The 18260-nt window shown below is 42.3% G+C and overlaps 1 protein-coding gene across 1 annotated transcript in view; it reads right to left on the reverse strand.

Annotated features, from left to right (window-relative positions):
* Nucleotides 1–18260, reverse strand: part of LOC135525502 (M1-specific T cell receptor beta chain-like) — a 40586-nt gene that overhangs the window by 13821 nt on the left and 8505 nt on the right. The window contains exons 5-8 of the mRNA XM_064953172.1: nucleotides 15641–15651; nucleotides 8781–8817; nucleotides 3666–4016; nucleotides 3485–3511 (exon numbers count right to left, since the gene is read on the reverse strand). Of these exons, the coding sequence (XP_064809244.1) occupies nucleotides 3485–3511; nucleotides 3666–4016; nucleotides 8781–8817; nucleotides 15641–15651 (426 nt within the window). The remainder of the gene's footprint in view (nucleotides 1–3484; nucleotides 3512–3665; nucleotides 4017–8780; nucleotides 8818–15640; nucleotides 15652–18260) is intronic.

Consider the following 18260-nt stretch of genomic DNA (forward strand, 5'->3'; position numbering starts at 1 on the left):
GTATGCAGGTCATCAGTATGCAGGTCATCAGTATACAGGTCATCAGTATGCAGGGCATCAGTATACAGGTCATCAGTATGCAGGTCATCAGTATGCAGGTCATCAGTACAGTATGCAGGTCATCAGTATGCAGGTCATCAGTATGTAGGTCATCAGTATGCAGGTCATCAGTATACAGGTCATCAGTATGCAGGTCATCAGTACAGTATGCAGGTCATCAGTATGCAGGTCATCAGTATACAGGTCATCAGTACAGTATGCAGGTCATCAGTATGCAGGTCATCAGTACAGTATGCAGGTCATCAGTATGCAGGTCATCAGTACAGTATGCAGGTCATCAGTATACAGGTCATCAGTATGCAGGTCATCAGTATGCAGGTCATCAGTACAGTATGCAGGTCATCAGTATACAGGTCATCAGTATGCAGGTCATCAGTATGCAGGTCATCAGTATGCAGGTCATCAGTATACAGGTCATCAGTATGCAGGTCATCAGTACAGTATGCAGGTCATCAGTACAGTATGCAGGTCATCAGTATGCAGGTCATCAGTACAGTATGCAGGTCATCAGTATGCAGGTCATCAGTACAGTATGCAGTTCATCAGTATGCAGGTCATCAGTACAGTATGCAGGTCATCAGTACAGTATGCAGGTCATCAGTATGCAGGTCATCAGTACAGTATGCAGGTCATCAGTATGCAGGTCACCAGTATGCAGGTCATCAGTATGCAGGTCACCAGTATGCAGGTCATCAGTATGCAGGTCATCAGTACAGTATGCAGGTCATCAGTATGCAGGTCACCAGTATGCAGGTCATCAGTATGCAGGTCATCAGTATACAGGTCATCAGTATGCAGGTCATCAGTATGCAGGTCATCAGTATACAGGTCATCAGTATGCAGGTCATCAGTATGCAGGTCATCAGTATGCAGGTCATCAGTATACAGGTCATCAGTATGCAGTTCATCAGTATGCAGGTCATCAGTACAGTATGCAGGTCATCAGTATGCAGGTCATCAGTATGCAGGTCATCATTATGCAGGTCATCAGTATGCAGTTCATCAGTATGCAGGTCATCAGTACAGTATGCAGGTCATCAGTATGCAGGTCATCAGTATGCAGGTCATCAGTATGCAGGTCATCAGTATACAGGTCATCAGTATGCAGGTCATCAGTATGCAGGTCATCAGTATGCAGGTCATCAGTATACAGGTCATCAGTATACAGGTCATCAGTACAGTATGCAGGTCATCAGTATGCAGGTCATCAGTATACAGGTCATCAGTATGTAGGTCATCAGTATGCAGGTCATCAGTATACAGGTCATCAGTATGCAGGTCATCAGTATGCAGGTCATCAGTATGCAGGTCATCAGTATGCAGGTCATCAGTATACAGGTCATCAGTATGCAGGTCATCAGTATGCAGGTCATCAGTATACAGGTCATCAGTATGCAGGTCATCAGTATGCAGGTCATCAGTATACAGGTCATCAGTATGCAGGTCATCAGTATGCAGGTCATCAGTATGCAGGTCATCAGTATGCAGGTCATCAGTATGCAGGTCATCAGTACAGTATGCAGGTCATCAGTATACAGGTCATCAGTATGCAGGTCATCAGTATGCAGGTCATCAGTATGCAGGTCATCAGTATACAGGTCATCAGTATACAGGTCATCAGTATGCAGGTCATCAGTATACAGGTCATCAGTATACAGGTCATCAGTATGCAGGTCATCAGTATGCAGGTCATCAGTATGCAGGTCATCAGTATGCAGTTCATCAGTATGCAGGTCATCAGTATGCAGGTCATCAGTATGCAGGTCATCAGTATGCAGGTCATCAGTATACAGGTCATCAGTATACAGGTCATCAGTATGCAGGTCATCAGTATGCAGGTCATCAGTATGCAGGTCATCAGTATGCAGGTCATCAGTATACAGGTCATCAGTATACAGGTCATCAGTACAGTATGCAGGTCATCAGTATGTAGGTCATCAGTATGCAGGTCATCAGTATGCAGGTCATCAGTATGCAGGTCATCAGTACAGTATGCAGGTCATCAGTATACAGGTCATCAGTATGCAGGTCATCAGTATGCAGGTCATCAGTATGCAGGTCATCAGTATGCAGGTCATCAGTATGCAGGTCATCAGTACAGTATGCAGGTCATCAGTATACAGGTCATCAGTATGCAGGTCATCAGTATGCAGGTCATCAGTATGCAGGTCATCAGTATACAGGTCATCAGTATACAGGTCATCAGTATACAGGTCATCAGTATGCAGGTCATCAGTACAGTATGCAGGTCATCAGTATGCAGGTCATCAGTATGCAGGTCATCAGTATGCAGGTCATCAGTATGCAGGTCATCAGTATGCAGGTCATCAGTATACAGGTCATCAGTATGTAGGTCATCAGTATGCAGGTCATCAGTATGCAGGTCATCAGTATGCAGGTCATCAGTACAGTATGCAGGTCATCAGTATACAGGTCATCAGTATGCAGGTCATCAGTATGCAGGTCATCAGTATGCAGGTCATCAGTATGCAGGTCATCAGTATGCAGGTCATCAGTACAGTATGCAGGTCATCAGTATACAGGTCATCAGTATGCAGGTCATCAGTATGCAGGTCATCAGTATACAGGTCATCAGTATACAGGTCATCAGTATACAGGTCATCAGTATGCAGGTCATCAGTACAGTATGCAGGTCATCAGTATGCAGGTCATCAGTATGCAGGTCATCAGTATGCAGGTCATCAGTATGCAGGTCATCAGTATGCAGGTCATCAGTATACAGGTCATCAGTATGCAGGTCATCAGTACAGTATGCAGGTCATCAGTATGCAGGTCATCAGTATACAGGTCATCAGTATGCAGGTCATCAGTACAGTATGCAGGTCATCAGTATGCAGGTCATCAGTATGCAGGTCATCAGTATGCAGGTCATCAGTATGCAGGTCATCAGTATGCAGGTCATCAGTATACAGGTCATCAGTATGCAGGTCATCAGTATGCAGGTCATCAGTATGCAGGTCATCAGTATGCAGGTCATCAGTATGCAGGTCATCAGTATGTAGGTCATCAGTATGCAGGTCATCAGTATGCAGGTCATCAGTATGCAGGTCATCAGTATACAGGTCATCAGTATGCAGGTCATCAGTATGCAGGTCATCAGTATACAGGTCATCAGTATGCAGGTCATCAGTATGTAGGTCATCAGTATGCAGGTCATCAGTATGCAGGTCATCAGTATGCAGGTCATCAGTATGCAGGTCATCAGTATGTAGGTCATCAGTATGCAGGTCATCAGTATGCAGGTCATCAGTATGCAGGTCATCAGTATACAGGTCATCAGTATGCAGGTCATCAGTATGCAGGTCATCAGTATACAGGTCATCAGTACAGTATGCAGGTCATCAGTATGCAGGTCATCAGTATGCAGGTCATCAGTATGCAGGTATAAAATTGGCACATTTACCTGTCGTTATCTCTTCCCCACTTTGACCTGAAAGAAACAAAGAAGGAGAGTTTCAGATGAGATTATACACCACGGTACCACTTAGACATTGGGGAATGCATTGGAGCCTCAAAACTAGTGTACTAGTTCAGTCAAATCTCTTTCTTCTCAGAAACACAGACAGTGTTCATTGTTTTATTACCTTGGAGATCTCCACTAATGGTGTCATTCACTTTTATATTGTCAGTCCCATTGTAAAAGCTGACATTGCAGGTGAATCTGTTCTCTGGTTTGTGCCATTCATTGGCTGGGACTCTCAGTCTGCTGGTGATACTGTATAAACCATCTTCATCCCACAAGGCCCTGTTGTCGGTCCCGGCACCTTCAGTTCTGTTGACGTTGTTGACTTGCCAGAAGACCGTGACGTGGTCGGGGTAGAAGCGGGTGGCGACACACACTAGGGTCTTCTTCTTCTTCTTGTTTCTATCTTCACACTCCTTAGCGGAGGGTGCTAGGACTTTCACTGTGGGTTCAGTGATTTTGATGTTTGGATCTGCATGGAGAAAACAGTGGAGTATTTTAACACTCAATCAATGGCTCTGTTTGCTGTCGACATCATACCTGAACCCGAGTGCTTTAAAACACAGTTCATCACAAAATGAATCAATGAGACAGTTCATCACAAAATGAATCAATGAGACAGTTCATCACAAAATGAATCAATGAGAGAGCTCATCACAAAATGAATCAATGAGAGAGTTCATCACAAAATGAATCAATGAGACAGTTCATCACAAAATGAATCGATGAGAGAGTTAATCACAAAATGTAATTAATCACAAAATGTCATTAATAAATAAATGTATGCCAAGTCAAACACATAGAAACACATTCTTACAGAATTCTTACAGTACTATTATTACTACAGTATTATTATCACACTATTCTTACAGTATTCTTATAGTATCATTATTACTATAGTAGTATTACAGTATTCTTATAGTATCATTATTACTACAGTATCATAACAGTATCATAACAGTATTACAGTATTATAACAGTATTATTATCACACTATTCTTACAGTATTCTTACAGTATTCTAACAGTATTCTAACAGTATTCTTACAGTATTCTAACAGTATTCTTACAGTATTCTAACAGTATTCTTACAGTATTCTTACAGTATTCTTACAGTATTACAGTATTATAACAGTATTCTACCAGTATTCTACCAGTATTACTACAGTATTACTACAGTATTCTAACAGTATTCTAACAGTATTACAGTATTCTAACAGTATTACAGTATTACTATAGTATTATAACAGTATTCTAACAGTATTCTAACAGTATTCTAACAGTATTACAGTATTCTAACAGTATTACAGTATTACTATAGTATTATAACAGTATTCTAACAGTATTCTAACAGTATTCTAACAGTATTACAGTTTTCTAACAGTATTACAGTATTACTATAGTATTATAACAGTATTCTAACAGTATTCTAACAGTATTATAACAGTATTCTAACAGTATTACAGTATTCTAACAGTATTACAGTATTCTTACAGTATTACAGTATTACTATAGTATTATAACAGTATTCTTACAGTATTCTAACAGTATTACAGTATTACTATAGTATTGTAACAGTATTCTTACAGTATTACAGTATTCTAACAGTATTACAGTATTACTATAGTATTATAACAGTATTCTTACAGTATTACAGTATTCTAACAGTATTACAGTATTCTAACAGTATTACAGTATTACTACAGTATTATAACAGTATTCTTACAGTATTACAGTATTCTTACAGTATTACAGTATTCTTACAGTATTCTAACAGTATTACAGTATTCTTACAGTATTACTACAGTATTATAACAGTATTCTTACAGTATTACAGTATTCTTACAGTATTACAGTATTCTTACAGTATTACAGTATTCTAACAGTATTACAGTATTCTTACAGTATTACAGTATTCTTACAGTATTACTACAGTATTATAACAGTATTCTTACAGTATTACAGTATTCTAACAGTATTACAGTATTCTTACAGTATTACTACAGTATTATAACAGTATTCTTACAGTATTACAGTATTATAACAGTATTCTTACAGTATTACAGTATTCTAACAGTATTACAGTATTCTAACAGTATTACAGTATTATAACAGTATTCTTACAGTATTACAGTATTCTTACAGTATTACAGTATTCTAACAGTATTACAGTATTCTTACAGTATTACAGTATTCTTACATTATTACTACAGTATTATAACAGTATTCTTACAGTATTACAGTATTATAACAGTATTCTTACAGTATTATAACAGTATTACTACAGTATTATAACAGTATTCTTACAGTATTACAGTATTATAACAGTATTACAGTATTATTACAGTATTCTACCAGTATTACTACAGTATTACAATATTCTACCAGTATTACAGTATTCTTACAGTATTACAGTATTACTACAGTATTCTACCAGTATTACTACAGTATTACAGTATTCTACCAGTATTACAGTATTCTTACAGTATTACTACAGTATTCTAACAGTATTCTTACAGTATTCTAACAGTATTACAGTATTCTACCAGTATTACAGTATTCTTACAGTATTACTACAGTATTACTATAGTATTATAACAGTACTACAGTATTACTATAGTATTCTAACAGTATTACAGTATTACTACAGTATTCTACCAGTATTACTACAGTATTACAGTATTATAACAGTATTACAGTATTACTACAGTATTACTATAGTATTATAACAGTATTCTTACAGTATTCTACCAGTATTACAGTTTTCTTACCCAGAACTGTTAGCTTAGTTCCCTCTCCAAAGTAGGCAGCATAGGCACCAGAGCACACCACATCCTCACAGACAGAAAACCAAGAGGATTCTAGCTACCCATTGGTGTATTTGCAGTAGTTTGGCTTGTAGCAATGGAAGTAATACTGTATTTCTAAGCATGTCTATGTCGACAGAGCATAGGGCTAATTCACTTTATCATGAGCTCTTTGTACAGCTTAAATGTCCCTCCCCCCTGAATATGTTCATGCTCAACTATGCCAGGAATGCAAAGCAAACAAACCCTTTAATTTAAAAATAATTTCATGATTATGTATTTGCAATATTTGTTTAAAGAAAGTTGAAAAGCTGAATCCCTTACCTAGAACAGTGAGTCTGGTACCTGGACCAAACTCTGCCTTATCCGTGTACCACAGAGACATACCATGCCCTACATTAGACACTGGATGAAATCTGACACAGATCTGTTACTTTGCTATTACTTTACTTTGTTACTTTGTTCTGAACTTTTATGCACTTCCATTCAAACTGATGCAACACCACAATATAGATTCATACCAACCAAACACCTGAGGAATTGGAACATTGTTTTATAAACCATAAAGATATTTTCTCTCCTTCTCTGGTTCACACACGGGAGATGTGTCACTAACAGATAAACCCATGACGGCATAGATAACAGATAACAGAATCAGTTTTCTCACCCAGAACTGTGAGTTTGGTGCCATTGCCGAAGTACGCCTGGTTGGTGTTCACACTGATACACAGCTACAGAAATAACCCCTCCTCACTACTCAGTACGAGCAGAGATTAGCTGTAGCCTTTACACCCCCAACCTGCTGTCTTTGGTTGTTGGATTTTGTTATTCTATGAAATGTAATGACACCACAAAATCATTTCCAGATTATTTTGAGATGAAAATGATCATTGTTTTGACCTAAGTACCGAAGACGGTGTCTGGTTGCACTGCTAAGGAACCTCTTCTCCTCTAGCTGATTCGTATTGTAATGAAGGAAGACTGTGTCTGGGCATGGAGCCAGACAGCTTTATAACCATGGTGACTGGAGCACATAACTAATGTATTTACTGTGATCCATTCAAATACACTCTCTTACTTTAACACCATTTAGACGTATAGTCAAATACGATATTTTCTATATTGCCAAATGTAAAAATGTTTTGGTCTTTGTTATTCCCTCGTGTACATTTGTCAGATAGAGTCCACAACAGATCATTGTTCATTTTCTTACCTAAAACGGTGAGTTTGGTGCCTGCTCCAAAATATGCCTCCGAGTACGAGCACAGAGACACAAAGCGGTATCTTTACTGTCTCTCTGACTTTGTTTCGATCTTTGTTACTCTGTTAAAGTTATTCAAAAACTCTTCACAGGACCTCTGAGACATTCAGCTGACGGGGTTAAATCTGACATAGTTTACAACCAAATCAATTATGGGGACTATTTTACTAATGATATTCAAGTGTGTTCCACCTCGACCAATCTTTAGGTCACATTCCAACCCATGAATATCAACCACACACTGTAACCGACAGACTGTGGCCATGTAGTTTTAAAAATCACAATCAGGTAGCAACGTTATATTATGTTGGTGTGTTGTCTCACCGAAACAGTTAACCGGGTTCCTCCAGCGAAGTCAGCCTGGTCGACACCACCAGCACAGTGGATTTAATCCACCTGTATGTGACCACGTCAGGAGGACGATCGATAGATACTACCCAGTCCTTCTGTTACAGTACCATTCTCTATATACACTATAACCGCATAGTTTACATGGTTTATAACCAACAGAATACTGCTCTTTTTTTCAGTGTCATTTCTCACCTAGAACAGTTAACCGGGTTCCTCCACCGAAGTTAGCCTGGCCGACACCATTAGCACAGTACAGTGGAACACTGCTCTAATATAGATATATAGTATGGACGTGCTGAGCCTGGCACCATTAACACAGTACAGTGGAATACTGCTCTAATATAGATATATAGACGTGCTGAGCCTGGCACCATTAGCACAGTACAGTGGAACACTGCTCTAATATAGATATATAGACGTGCTGAGCCTGGCACCATTAACACAGTACAGTGGAATACTGCTCTAATATAGATATATAGACGTGCTGAGCCTGGCACCATTAGCACAGTACAGTGGAATACTGCTCTAATATAGATATATAGACGTGCTGAGCCTGGCACCATTAACACAGTACAGTGGAACACTGCTCTAGTCAAGCAAGTCCTTTTCTCGTCAACTTTAAATTGTACATGGCCTTCGATAACTGTATTGGTCAAGACGTCCTACCGATCAACACCGTGTTTTAACCAGTTAAACAAGACCGACACAGATGACTCAAACATACTGTAATACCACGATATCAAATCTCTTCTCACGAGTATGTTGTCTCACTCACATTCATTGTCCGTACGCCAAACATAGTGTACGGGATGACTTACCGAGAACTGTTAATTTGGTGCCTTGTCCAAAATAGGCCTCATAGTTGGCACAGTGTACAGGCTTAACATCAAAAAGCATTGAGTGGAGTAACACTAGTATGAACTAATCTAATGCACTGAATCCACAACCAACTAACTCCTCACATCACTATGCTACTACACCACACATAGAGACCCATTAGTTCCATCATGGGGAATATTCTCTTACCCAGAACAGTCAGTTTGGTTCCTGCTCCAAAGAATGCAGGATCATAGTTGTCACAGTGCGGACATACTGAGCAGTAATGTGCCAACCACAAGCTACTGAACTTGTCTACGCATTTGGCATCTAACATAATAACCACTTTATACGACTCGTCAATTGTTCAACTGAACTATTAGATCCATAATCATAACATTGTCAGGTACAGTAAGTAAATCAATGAGGAAGTATTTACCTAAAACAGTGAGTTTGGTTCCATTCCCAAAGAAGGCTGGTTGGGTTGAAGTCACAGTGTTTTCACATCAACCATTTAGTTCAGCTGAATCATAGACACTATAATCAAACATCTCCAGGGTTACAGATCTATATCAATGTCATTCATCTGAAGTGAACTTACCTAAAACTGTGAGTTTGGTTCCATTCCCAAAGTAGGCCTCACTTCCAGTGTCACATCGTTTTCCTCCTCTTCCAAAAATACCTCAGATCTCTTTGTCGTTCAGCCTCAAGGGAATATGAACAGAGATACTCAGAGATACTCAGAGATACTCAGAGATACTCTAAAAATAACTACCGAGTTCAGCAAAACATTTGAGGAGATTTTATGGTCAAACATGAATCAAACCAACTCCCTTATGGAACTAAATCTGAATTCATAAGTTTGTTGTCTTGTCCAGGAAAATGCTCCCAGTAAAGTAGATTTTATTATCAAAACGTCTCTCCAGACTCCTCGACAGTCTGTAGTAGTGTGTGAATAGGCCCCAGACCTCTCCTGTATGGAAGTGAATGGTAGGAGGTTTTTGTACGGCGTCTCTATGTAAATATATCACCGTGGCCCCCTGTCCCCACAGTGTTAAAGCATCACACAAAAACACTCGTTCTGTTCTTTCTGTTGTTTATTTCCCCTCCCCTGTTCTCTCTCTGTATCTCTCTCACCATCTCAGTCTCTCAGTATCTGTCTGTAGCAGCAGGTGCGTCGGCGTGGAGGGTTACTGCAGTTGGATCCTGACCCTATAAATAGAACATCAAATTCATGATTTTAATAATAAACATTTACATTTGGATATTTACTTTTTTCTTTCTATTGATTGATGTAATGAATAACATCAATAAAAAAGACAATGTGAAAAGACAATATCCAAATGTAATGTTTCTAATTAATATTATGTCTTTCTACTGTTGTTACTGGAGTGGGATCCTGGTCCAAACTGACAGCTTCTATTTCCGTCACCAGTACTAAGAAAAGCAGCAGGGAGGAGAGGAGGGGGAAGAGAGGAGGAGGAGGAGGAGAGGAGGAGGAGAGGAGGAGGAGGAGGAGAGGGAGGGGGGGAGGAGGAGGAGGAGAGGAGGGGGAGGAGAGGAGGGGGAGAAGGTGGGGAGGAGGAGGGGGAGGAGAGGAGGAGGGGGGAGGGGAGGAGGAGGAGGAGGAGGGAGGGAGGAGGAGGAGGAGGAGGGAGGGGGAGGGAGGAGGAGGAGGAGGGGAGGGAGGAGGAGGGGGAGGGAGAGGAGGAGGGGGAGGAGGAGGAGGGGAGAGGAGGGGGAGGAGAGGAGGGGGAGAAGGTGGGGAGGAGGAGGGGGAGGAGAGGGAGGAGGGGGAGGGGGAGAGGAGGAGGAGGAGGAGAGGGAGGAGGAGGGGGAGGAGGAGGAGGGGGGGGGAGAGGAGGAGGAGGAGGAGAGGGAGGAGGAGGGGGAGGAGAGGGAGGAGGGGGAGGAGAGGAGGAGGAGGGAGAGGAAGAGGGGGATGAGGAGAGGAGGGGGAGGAGGAGGAGGAGAGGAGGAGGAGGTGGAGGGGGAGGAGAGGGGGAGGAGGGGAGGGGAAGGAGGAGAGGAGGGGGAGGAGAGGAGAGGAGGGGGAGGAGAGGAGGAGGAGGAGAGGAGAGGAGAGGAGAGGAGAGGAGGAGATGGAGGGAAGGACAGGTAAATGTTTTTTTAAGTCTAAAAATGTAAATGACAGCTGTCTCAATCACAGCCCTGTCCCCTCTCCCTCTCCTCTCCCCCTGCCATGCTGCATCACGTGACAGTAACAGCCTATCATAGAGCAGGCCTGACAAGATCCCGTCTAAAACTTGCACTACATTCTAGCTTGATTCTATTTGCATTTGATCATATCTTTTTTATTTTTTTATTTTTGATTCAACCTTTATTTAACTGGTAGGAGGTATCTGCTTTAGTGACAGTATCATTATATTGTGGAATGGTTTGTATAAAGGGTATATATGTATTTAGGGATAATCTGAAATGTGTTTCTTTTGTTTTATATCTCAAGCCAATGGAATTGAATTGAAAAGGATACTATAGAATTCTGGCGTGAATTTGTGTCATCCCACAGTTACCCTCCAGAGGTCAGTGTAGGATCATCTCTGAGAAATGTCTCCCTTTTTAATCGAAGAGCTTCATTTGATATCAAGGGTAGGCTTATATACTAGCAGTGGTGGAAAAAGTACCCAGTTGTCATACTTGAGTTAAAGTAAAGACTCCTTTAATAGAAAATGACTCAAGTAACAATGAAAGTCACCCAGTAAAATACTACTTGAGTATAAGCCTAAAAGTATTTGGTTTAAAATATACTTAAGTATCAAAAGTAAAAGTATAAATCATTTCAAATTCCTTATATTAAGCAAACCAGATGGCACCATTTGATTTGGTATTTTATCTAGTTAGCCAGGGGCACACTCCAACACTCAGACAGTGTGTTTAGTGAGTCCTCCAGATCAGAGGCAGTAGGGATGACCAGGGATGTTCTCTGTTTAGTGAGTCCTCCAGATCAGAGGCAGTAGGGATGACCAGGGATGTTCTCTGTTTAGTGAGTCCTCCAGATTAGAGGCAGTAGGGATGACCAGGGATGTTCTCTGTTTAGTGAGTCCTCCAGATCAGAGGCAGTAGGGAGGACCAGGGATGTTCTCTGTTTAGTGAGTCCTCCAGATCAGAGGCAGTAGGGAGGACCAGGGATGTTCTCTGTTTAGTGAGTCCTCCAGATCAGAGGCAGTAGGGATGACCAGGGATGTTCTCTGTTTAGTGAGTCCTCTAGATCAGAGGCAGTAGGGAGGACCAGGGATGTTCTCTTGATAAGTGTGTGAATTCGGCAATTTTGCTGATGTCAATGTTGTGAACAATGTCCCATGATGGCGGTGGGGTTATGGTATGGGCAGGCATAAGCTACGGACAATGAACACAATTGCATTTTATCGATGGCAATTTGAATGAACAGATATACTGTGACCAGATCCTGAGGCCCATTGTCGTGCCATTCATCCACCACCATCACCTCATGTTTCAGCATGATAATACACGGCCCCATGTCACAAGAATCTGGACACAATTCCTGGAAGCTGAAAATGTCCCAGTTCTTCCCTGGCCTACAAACACACCAGACATGTCACCCAATGAGCATGTTTGGGATGCTGTGGAACGGTGTGTACGACAGAGTGTTCCAGTTCCTGCCAAATTCCAGCAACTTCACGCAGCCATTGAAGAGGAGTGGGACAACATCCCACAGGCCACAATCAACAGCCTGATCAACTCTATGTGAAGGAGATGTGTCGCGCTGCATGAGGCAAATGGTGGTCACACCAGATACTGACTGGTTTTCTGATCCACACCCATACCTTTTATAAGGTCTATGACCAACAGATGCATATCTGTACATAGGACAACAGTCTCTAAGGTGCAGGGTTGAGTACCGGGTGGTAGCCGGCTAGTAACAGTGTCTAAAGTTCAGACAGGATACTGGGCGGAGGCCGGCTAGTGGTGACTATTTAACAGTCTGATGGCCTGAGGACTGGTTCTCGTGAATGTTAGCTAACTTAGATGCAGCAAAGGAGCTTGTGAAAAAAGTTATGAATTCAATTAAATAATTAACCTGATGGACAAATGTCCTCCCACTGGTTTGGTTGTTTACTAACGTTACAGTCCTCTTCGGCTTGTGGAAGAAGGGGGCTGAGTGGCATAGCTGTCTAAGGCACTGCATCACAGTTCTAGAGGCGTCACTACAAACCCAGGTTCGATCCCGGGCTGTATCACAACCGGCTGTGATCGGGAGCCTCACAGGGCGGCGCACAATTGGCCCAGCGTCGTCCAGGTTAGTGGCGGGTTTGGCCCGGGTAGGCAGTCATTGTAAATAAGGATTTGTTCTTAACTGACTTGCCAGGTTAAATACAATTTTGAAAATAAGTTGGTAAGTATATCTTTGTCTGTGTGGGGGCCAAAGCTGGGGTGGGCAAGGAGTCATGTACCCTTAATTTGCTGGCCCCTGTGCACATTCCTGATAGCAGAGGTATTGCTCCTCTGTCACCGGTTGGAGAGTAAGCTATGACCCGCTAGCTAACAACAGTTACCTAGCTACAACATAAACAAATACTATTCAAGCATTCTGTCCTGAATTCAATTGTGAATTTTGCTGAGAATTTAACCAAAAATATTGAACTTCTCTGTGGTTCGGGTGTCTCTGTTGACAACTTCTCTGTGGTTCGGGTGTCTCTGTTGACAACTTCTCTGTGGTTCGGGTGTCTCTGTTGACAACTTCTCTGTGGTTCGGGTGTCTCTGTTGACAACTTCTCTGTGGTTCGAGTGTCTCTGTTGACAACTTCTCTGTGGTTCGGGTGTCTCTGTTGACAACTTCTCTGTGGTTCGGGTGTCTCTGTTGACAACTTCTCTGTGGTTCGGGTGTCTCTGTTGACAACTTCTCTGTGGTTCGGGTGTCTCTGTTGACAACTTCTCTGTGGTTCGGGTGTCTCTGTTGCCAACTTGGTGGAATGTCTTGGAGGTCATTTCAAAAAGTGCCTATAATATTTCAAACTCGCTTTTACCAAGACAACTAGCCACCATATAGGAGTTCTCAGCTGAGGTGACAAATGTCGGTCAGGAATAATGGCCGACAAAAGAGGAGGAGAAAAATGGCCGACAAAAGAGGAGGAGAAAACTCTGACATGCATTGGCCAATCAAAATCTAGTATAGACATGACGTATGACCTTAGAATCACTGACTAGGCCAGCGAGTAAGAGGTCACAAAGCTCAAATCTGTTTTCTGATTTCAACAACATTCACAGGAAGATGGTTTTCTATTCAATCCGTAACACTGAAGCGTCACAGATTCCACAATCAACATTTGAAAGGTATTTTTCCGATCCGACTGAGCCGACTGGTTCACTGAATGTCTCCGATAAAGCGGGAACATGGCTTTTCAATTTCAGTCACGCTGTAAAGCTGAACTTCTGCGATGTGGATCGAAACAAGCCCTAAGTCCAGAAGAAGGCGGAGAGCCACAACATGAGAACATTGTTCTTCTTTACTGCTTGTTTTTTGGTCATGTTTTAAAATTGAAAAAACGTCTACAATTAAAATAAAAGTTTATAAATAGAGGACTAATAACAAAACACCAAGAAATTAGAGATGTCACCAACGACACCCCCACTACCCCTCCTCTCCCCCTTCTCTCTGGTGTGGTCCCCCCCCTCCTGTGGCTTCAAGGGTTGTTGTAAGGAAGTGTATCTGTTCTGAGTCATGGTGCTGTACTGGAAGCACAGTAATACACAGCCTCGTCCCCAACCTCCAGGTTCTTGATCTCCAGAGTGGATCTAGTCAGCTCCGGCCTGCTCATGGTGTAATGTACATCCTTCTCAAAGGGAGGTTGTATTTCCCACAAGCCTTGACCCTGAGAATATGTCAGCATCTCCATGTTGTTGTCTCTCTGTCGGTACCAGAACATGTAGTAGTAGCTGCTGACGTCGTGGTAACACCGTAGAGTGACTGACGCATCTCCTTCTCTACACACAGACAGGACAGGAGACTGTTTAACTGTTATACCGTCACAGAAATCTGTGAAGAAAAACAGACATAAAACATTAAAACATCTATAAAGTATCATCAACCTGAAAGTGATTACGTGTAAGTGTGTGTAAGTAGAGGACAGTTCTTACTTGCAGTGAGGAGGAGAGCCAGAGTCACACACAACAGCTTCATCCTGACAGACATCAGAGGACTGAGAGAAAGAGGGACAGTCTAAACCTCTCCTCCGTTCACTCTCCTCTCTCTCTCTCTCTCTCTCTCTCTCTCTCTCTCTCTCTCACTCTTTCTCTTTCTCTCTCACTCTGTCTCACTGTCTATCTCTCTCTCTCTCTCTCTCTCTCTTTCTCTGTCTCTCTCTCTCTCTCTGTCTCTCTCTGTCCCCTTCTTCTTCACCTGGGGTGCGTTAAGTATGACAGAACGATGTGCAACGATGAATTCAACGAAAACGGTACTGTACTGAACGACCGGTTGAAAATGGTTGTGATAATGGTGGCCAAGAGGGTTAGGGTTGTGGTGTGTATGTATGGTGTGATTGTATGGCGTGATTGTATGGTGTGAATGTATGGTGTGATTGTATGGTGTGAATGTATGGTGTGAATGTATGGTGTGATTGTATGGTGTGATTGTATGGTGTGATTGTATGGTGTGATTGTATGGTGTGAATGTATGGTATGATTGTATGGTGTGCTGCAATTTTAAATGATCCCACCCATATTAATCAGGACACACACACCAAAACGGGAGCAAGCGTACCTCAAGGGCAGTTGAAGAACGGTGTGTTTTGGGGAAATGTGTCATTCAGTATAAACCGTCACACAATGTAGAAAACATTGAGACAAACTAAACATACCCTTGTTCATCGGAGCAGGAAGTGACGTCATATCCTTCTGCCACCAAAACAACTTCATAGACGTGTGATGCGACGTGACGGAGCGGGTGTAGGGAAGATGGCGGAGACTTACAGTGGGGCAAAAAAGTACTTCGTCAAGCCACAAATTGTGCAAGTTCTCCCACTTAAAAAGATGGGAGAGGCCTGTAATTTTCATCATAGGTACACTTCAACTATGACAGACAAAATTAGAAAAAAAATCCAGAAAATCACATTGTAGAATTTTTTTATGAATTTATTTGCAAATTATGGTGGAAAATAAGTATTTGGTCAATAACAAAAGTTTATCTCAATACTTTGTTATATACACTTTGTTGGCATTGACAGAGGTCAAACGTTTTCTGTAAGTGTTCATAAGGTTTTCACACACGGTTGCTGGTATTTTGGCCCATTCCTCCATGCAGATCTCCTCTAGAGCAGTGATGTTTTGGGGCTGTTGCTGGGCAACACGGACATTCAACTCCCTCCAAAGATTTTCTATGGGGTTGAGATCTGGAGACTGGCTAGGCCACTCCAGGACCTTGAAATGCTTCTTACGAAGCCACTCCTTCATTGCCCGGGCGGTGTGTGTTTGGGATCATTGTCATGCTGAAAGACCCAGCCACGTTTCATCTTCAATGCCCTTGCTGATGGAAGGAGGTTTTCACTCAAAATCTCACGATACATGGCCCCATTCATTCTTTCCTTTACACAGATCAGTCGACCTGGTCCCTTTGCAGAAAAACAGCCCCAAAGCATGATGTTTCCACCCCCATGCTCCATAGTAGTTATGGTGTTCTTTGGATGCAACTCAGCATTCTTTGTCCTCCAAACACAACGAGTTGAGTTTTTACCAAAAAGTTATATTTTGGTTTCATCTGACCATATGATATTCTCCCAATCTTCTTCTGAATCATCCAAATGCTCTCTAGCTAACTTCAGATGGGCCTGGACATGTACTGGCTTAAGCAGGGGGACACGTCTGGCACTGCAGGATTTGAGTCCCTGGCGGCGTAGTGTGTTACTGATGGTAGGCTTTGTTACTTTGGTCCCAGCTCTCTGCAGGTCATTCACTAGGTCCCCCTGTGTGGTTCTGGGATTTTTGCTCACCGTTCTTGTGATCATTTTGACCCCATGGGGTGAGATCTTGCGTGGAGCCCCAGATCGAGGGGAGTCACAGTCACCAGGAGTCAGCTCGTTCTGGTTCTGAGAAGGGGAGTCACAGTCACCAGGAGTCAGCTCGTTCTGCTGAATCGTATTGTTGAAGAACAGATGAAAATTGCACGATGACTCACACAAATTGGCAAATTTTAAAGTAACATGCGGGGGACCCACAGCCCATTGAGAATGATATAATGAGAATGATGTAGTAGAAGATATGGTAGTGGGGGACCCACAGCCCATTGAGAATGATGTAGTAGAAGATATGGTAGTGGGGGACCCACAGCCCATTGAGAATGATGCAGTAGAAGATATGGTAGTGGGGGACCCACAGCCCATTGAGAATGATGCAGTAGACGATATGGTAGTGGGGGACCCACAGCCCATTGAGAATGATGCAGTAGAAGATATGGTAGTGGGGGACCCACAGCCCATTGAGAATGATGTAGTAGAAGATATGGTAGTGGGGGACCCACAGCACATTGAGAATGATGTAGTAGAAGATATGGTAGTGGGGGACCCACAGCCCATTGAGAATGATGCAGTAGAAGATATGATAGTGGGGGACCCACAGCCCATTGAGAATGATGTAGTAGAAGATATAGTAGTGGGGGACCCACAGCCCATTGAGAATGATGCAGTAGAAGATATGGTAGTGGGGGACCCACAGCCCATTGAGAATGATATAATGAGAATGATGTAGTAGAAGATATGGTAGTGGGGGACCCACAGCCCATTGAGAATGATGTAGTAGAAGATATGGTAGTGGGGGACCCACAGCCCATTGAGAATGATGTAGTAGAAGATATGGTAGTGGGGGACCCACAGCCCATTGAGAATGATGTAGGAGAAGATATGGTAGTGGGGGACCCACAGCCCATTGAGAATGATGCAGTAGAAGATATGATAGTGGGGGACCCACAGCCCATTGAGAATGATGTAGTAGAAGATATGGTAGTGGGGGACCCACAGCCCATTGAGAATGATGCAGTAGAAGATATGATAGTGGGGGACCCACAGCCCATTGAGAATGATGTAGTAGAAGATATGGTAGTGGGGGACCCACAGCCCATTGAGAATGATGCAGTAGAAGATATGATAGTGGGGGACCCACAGCCCATTGAGAATGATGTAGTAGAAGATATAGTAGTGGGGGACCCACAGCCCATTGAAAATGATGCAGTAGAATATATATTTTTTGTACCTTTATTTAATTATGCAAGTCAGTTAAAGAACACATCCTTATTTTCAAGGACGGCTTAGGAACAGTGGGTTAACTGTCTTGCTCAGGGGCAGAACGACAGATTTGGTTACTAGTCCAATGCTTGTTTTTTTAATTATTAACAGAAGAAATACGAGAAGTACGAAAAAGTATTAAAATGTATGTTGCTCTGGATAACAGCATCTGCTAAATGACTAAAATGACTAAAAATGTCAATAGGATGTTTTTGTGTGGATTTTCCTCCA

This window comes from Oncorhynchus masou, chromosome 32 (assembly GCF_036934945.1).
Source record: "Oncorhynchus masou masou isolate Uvic2021 chromosome 32, UVic_Omas_1.1, whole genome shotgun sequence".
NCBI classification, from domain to species: Eukaryota; Metazoa; Chordata; class Actinopteri; order Salmoniformes; family Salmonidae; genus Oncorhynchus; species Oncorhynchus masou.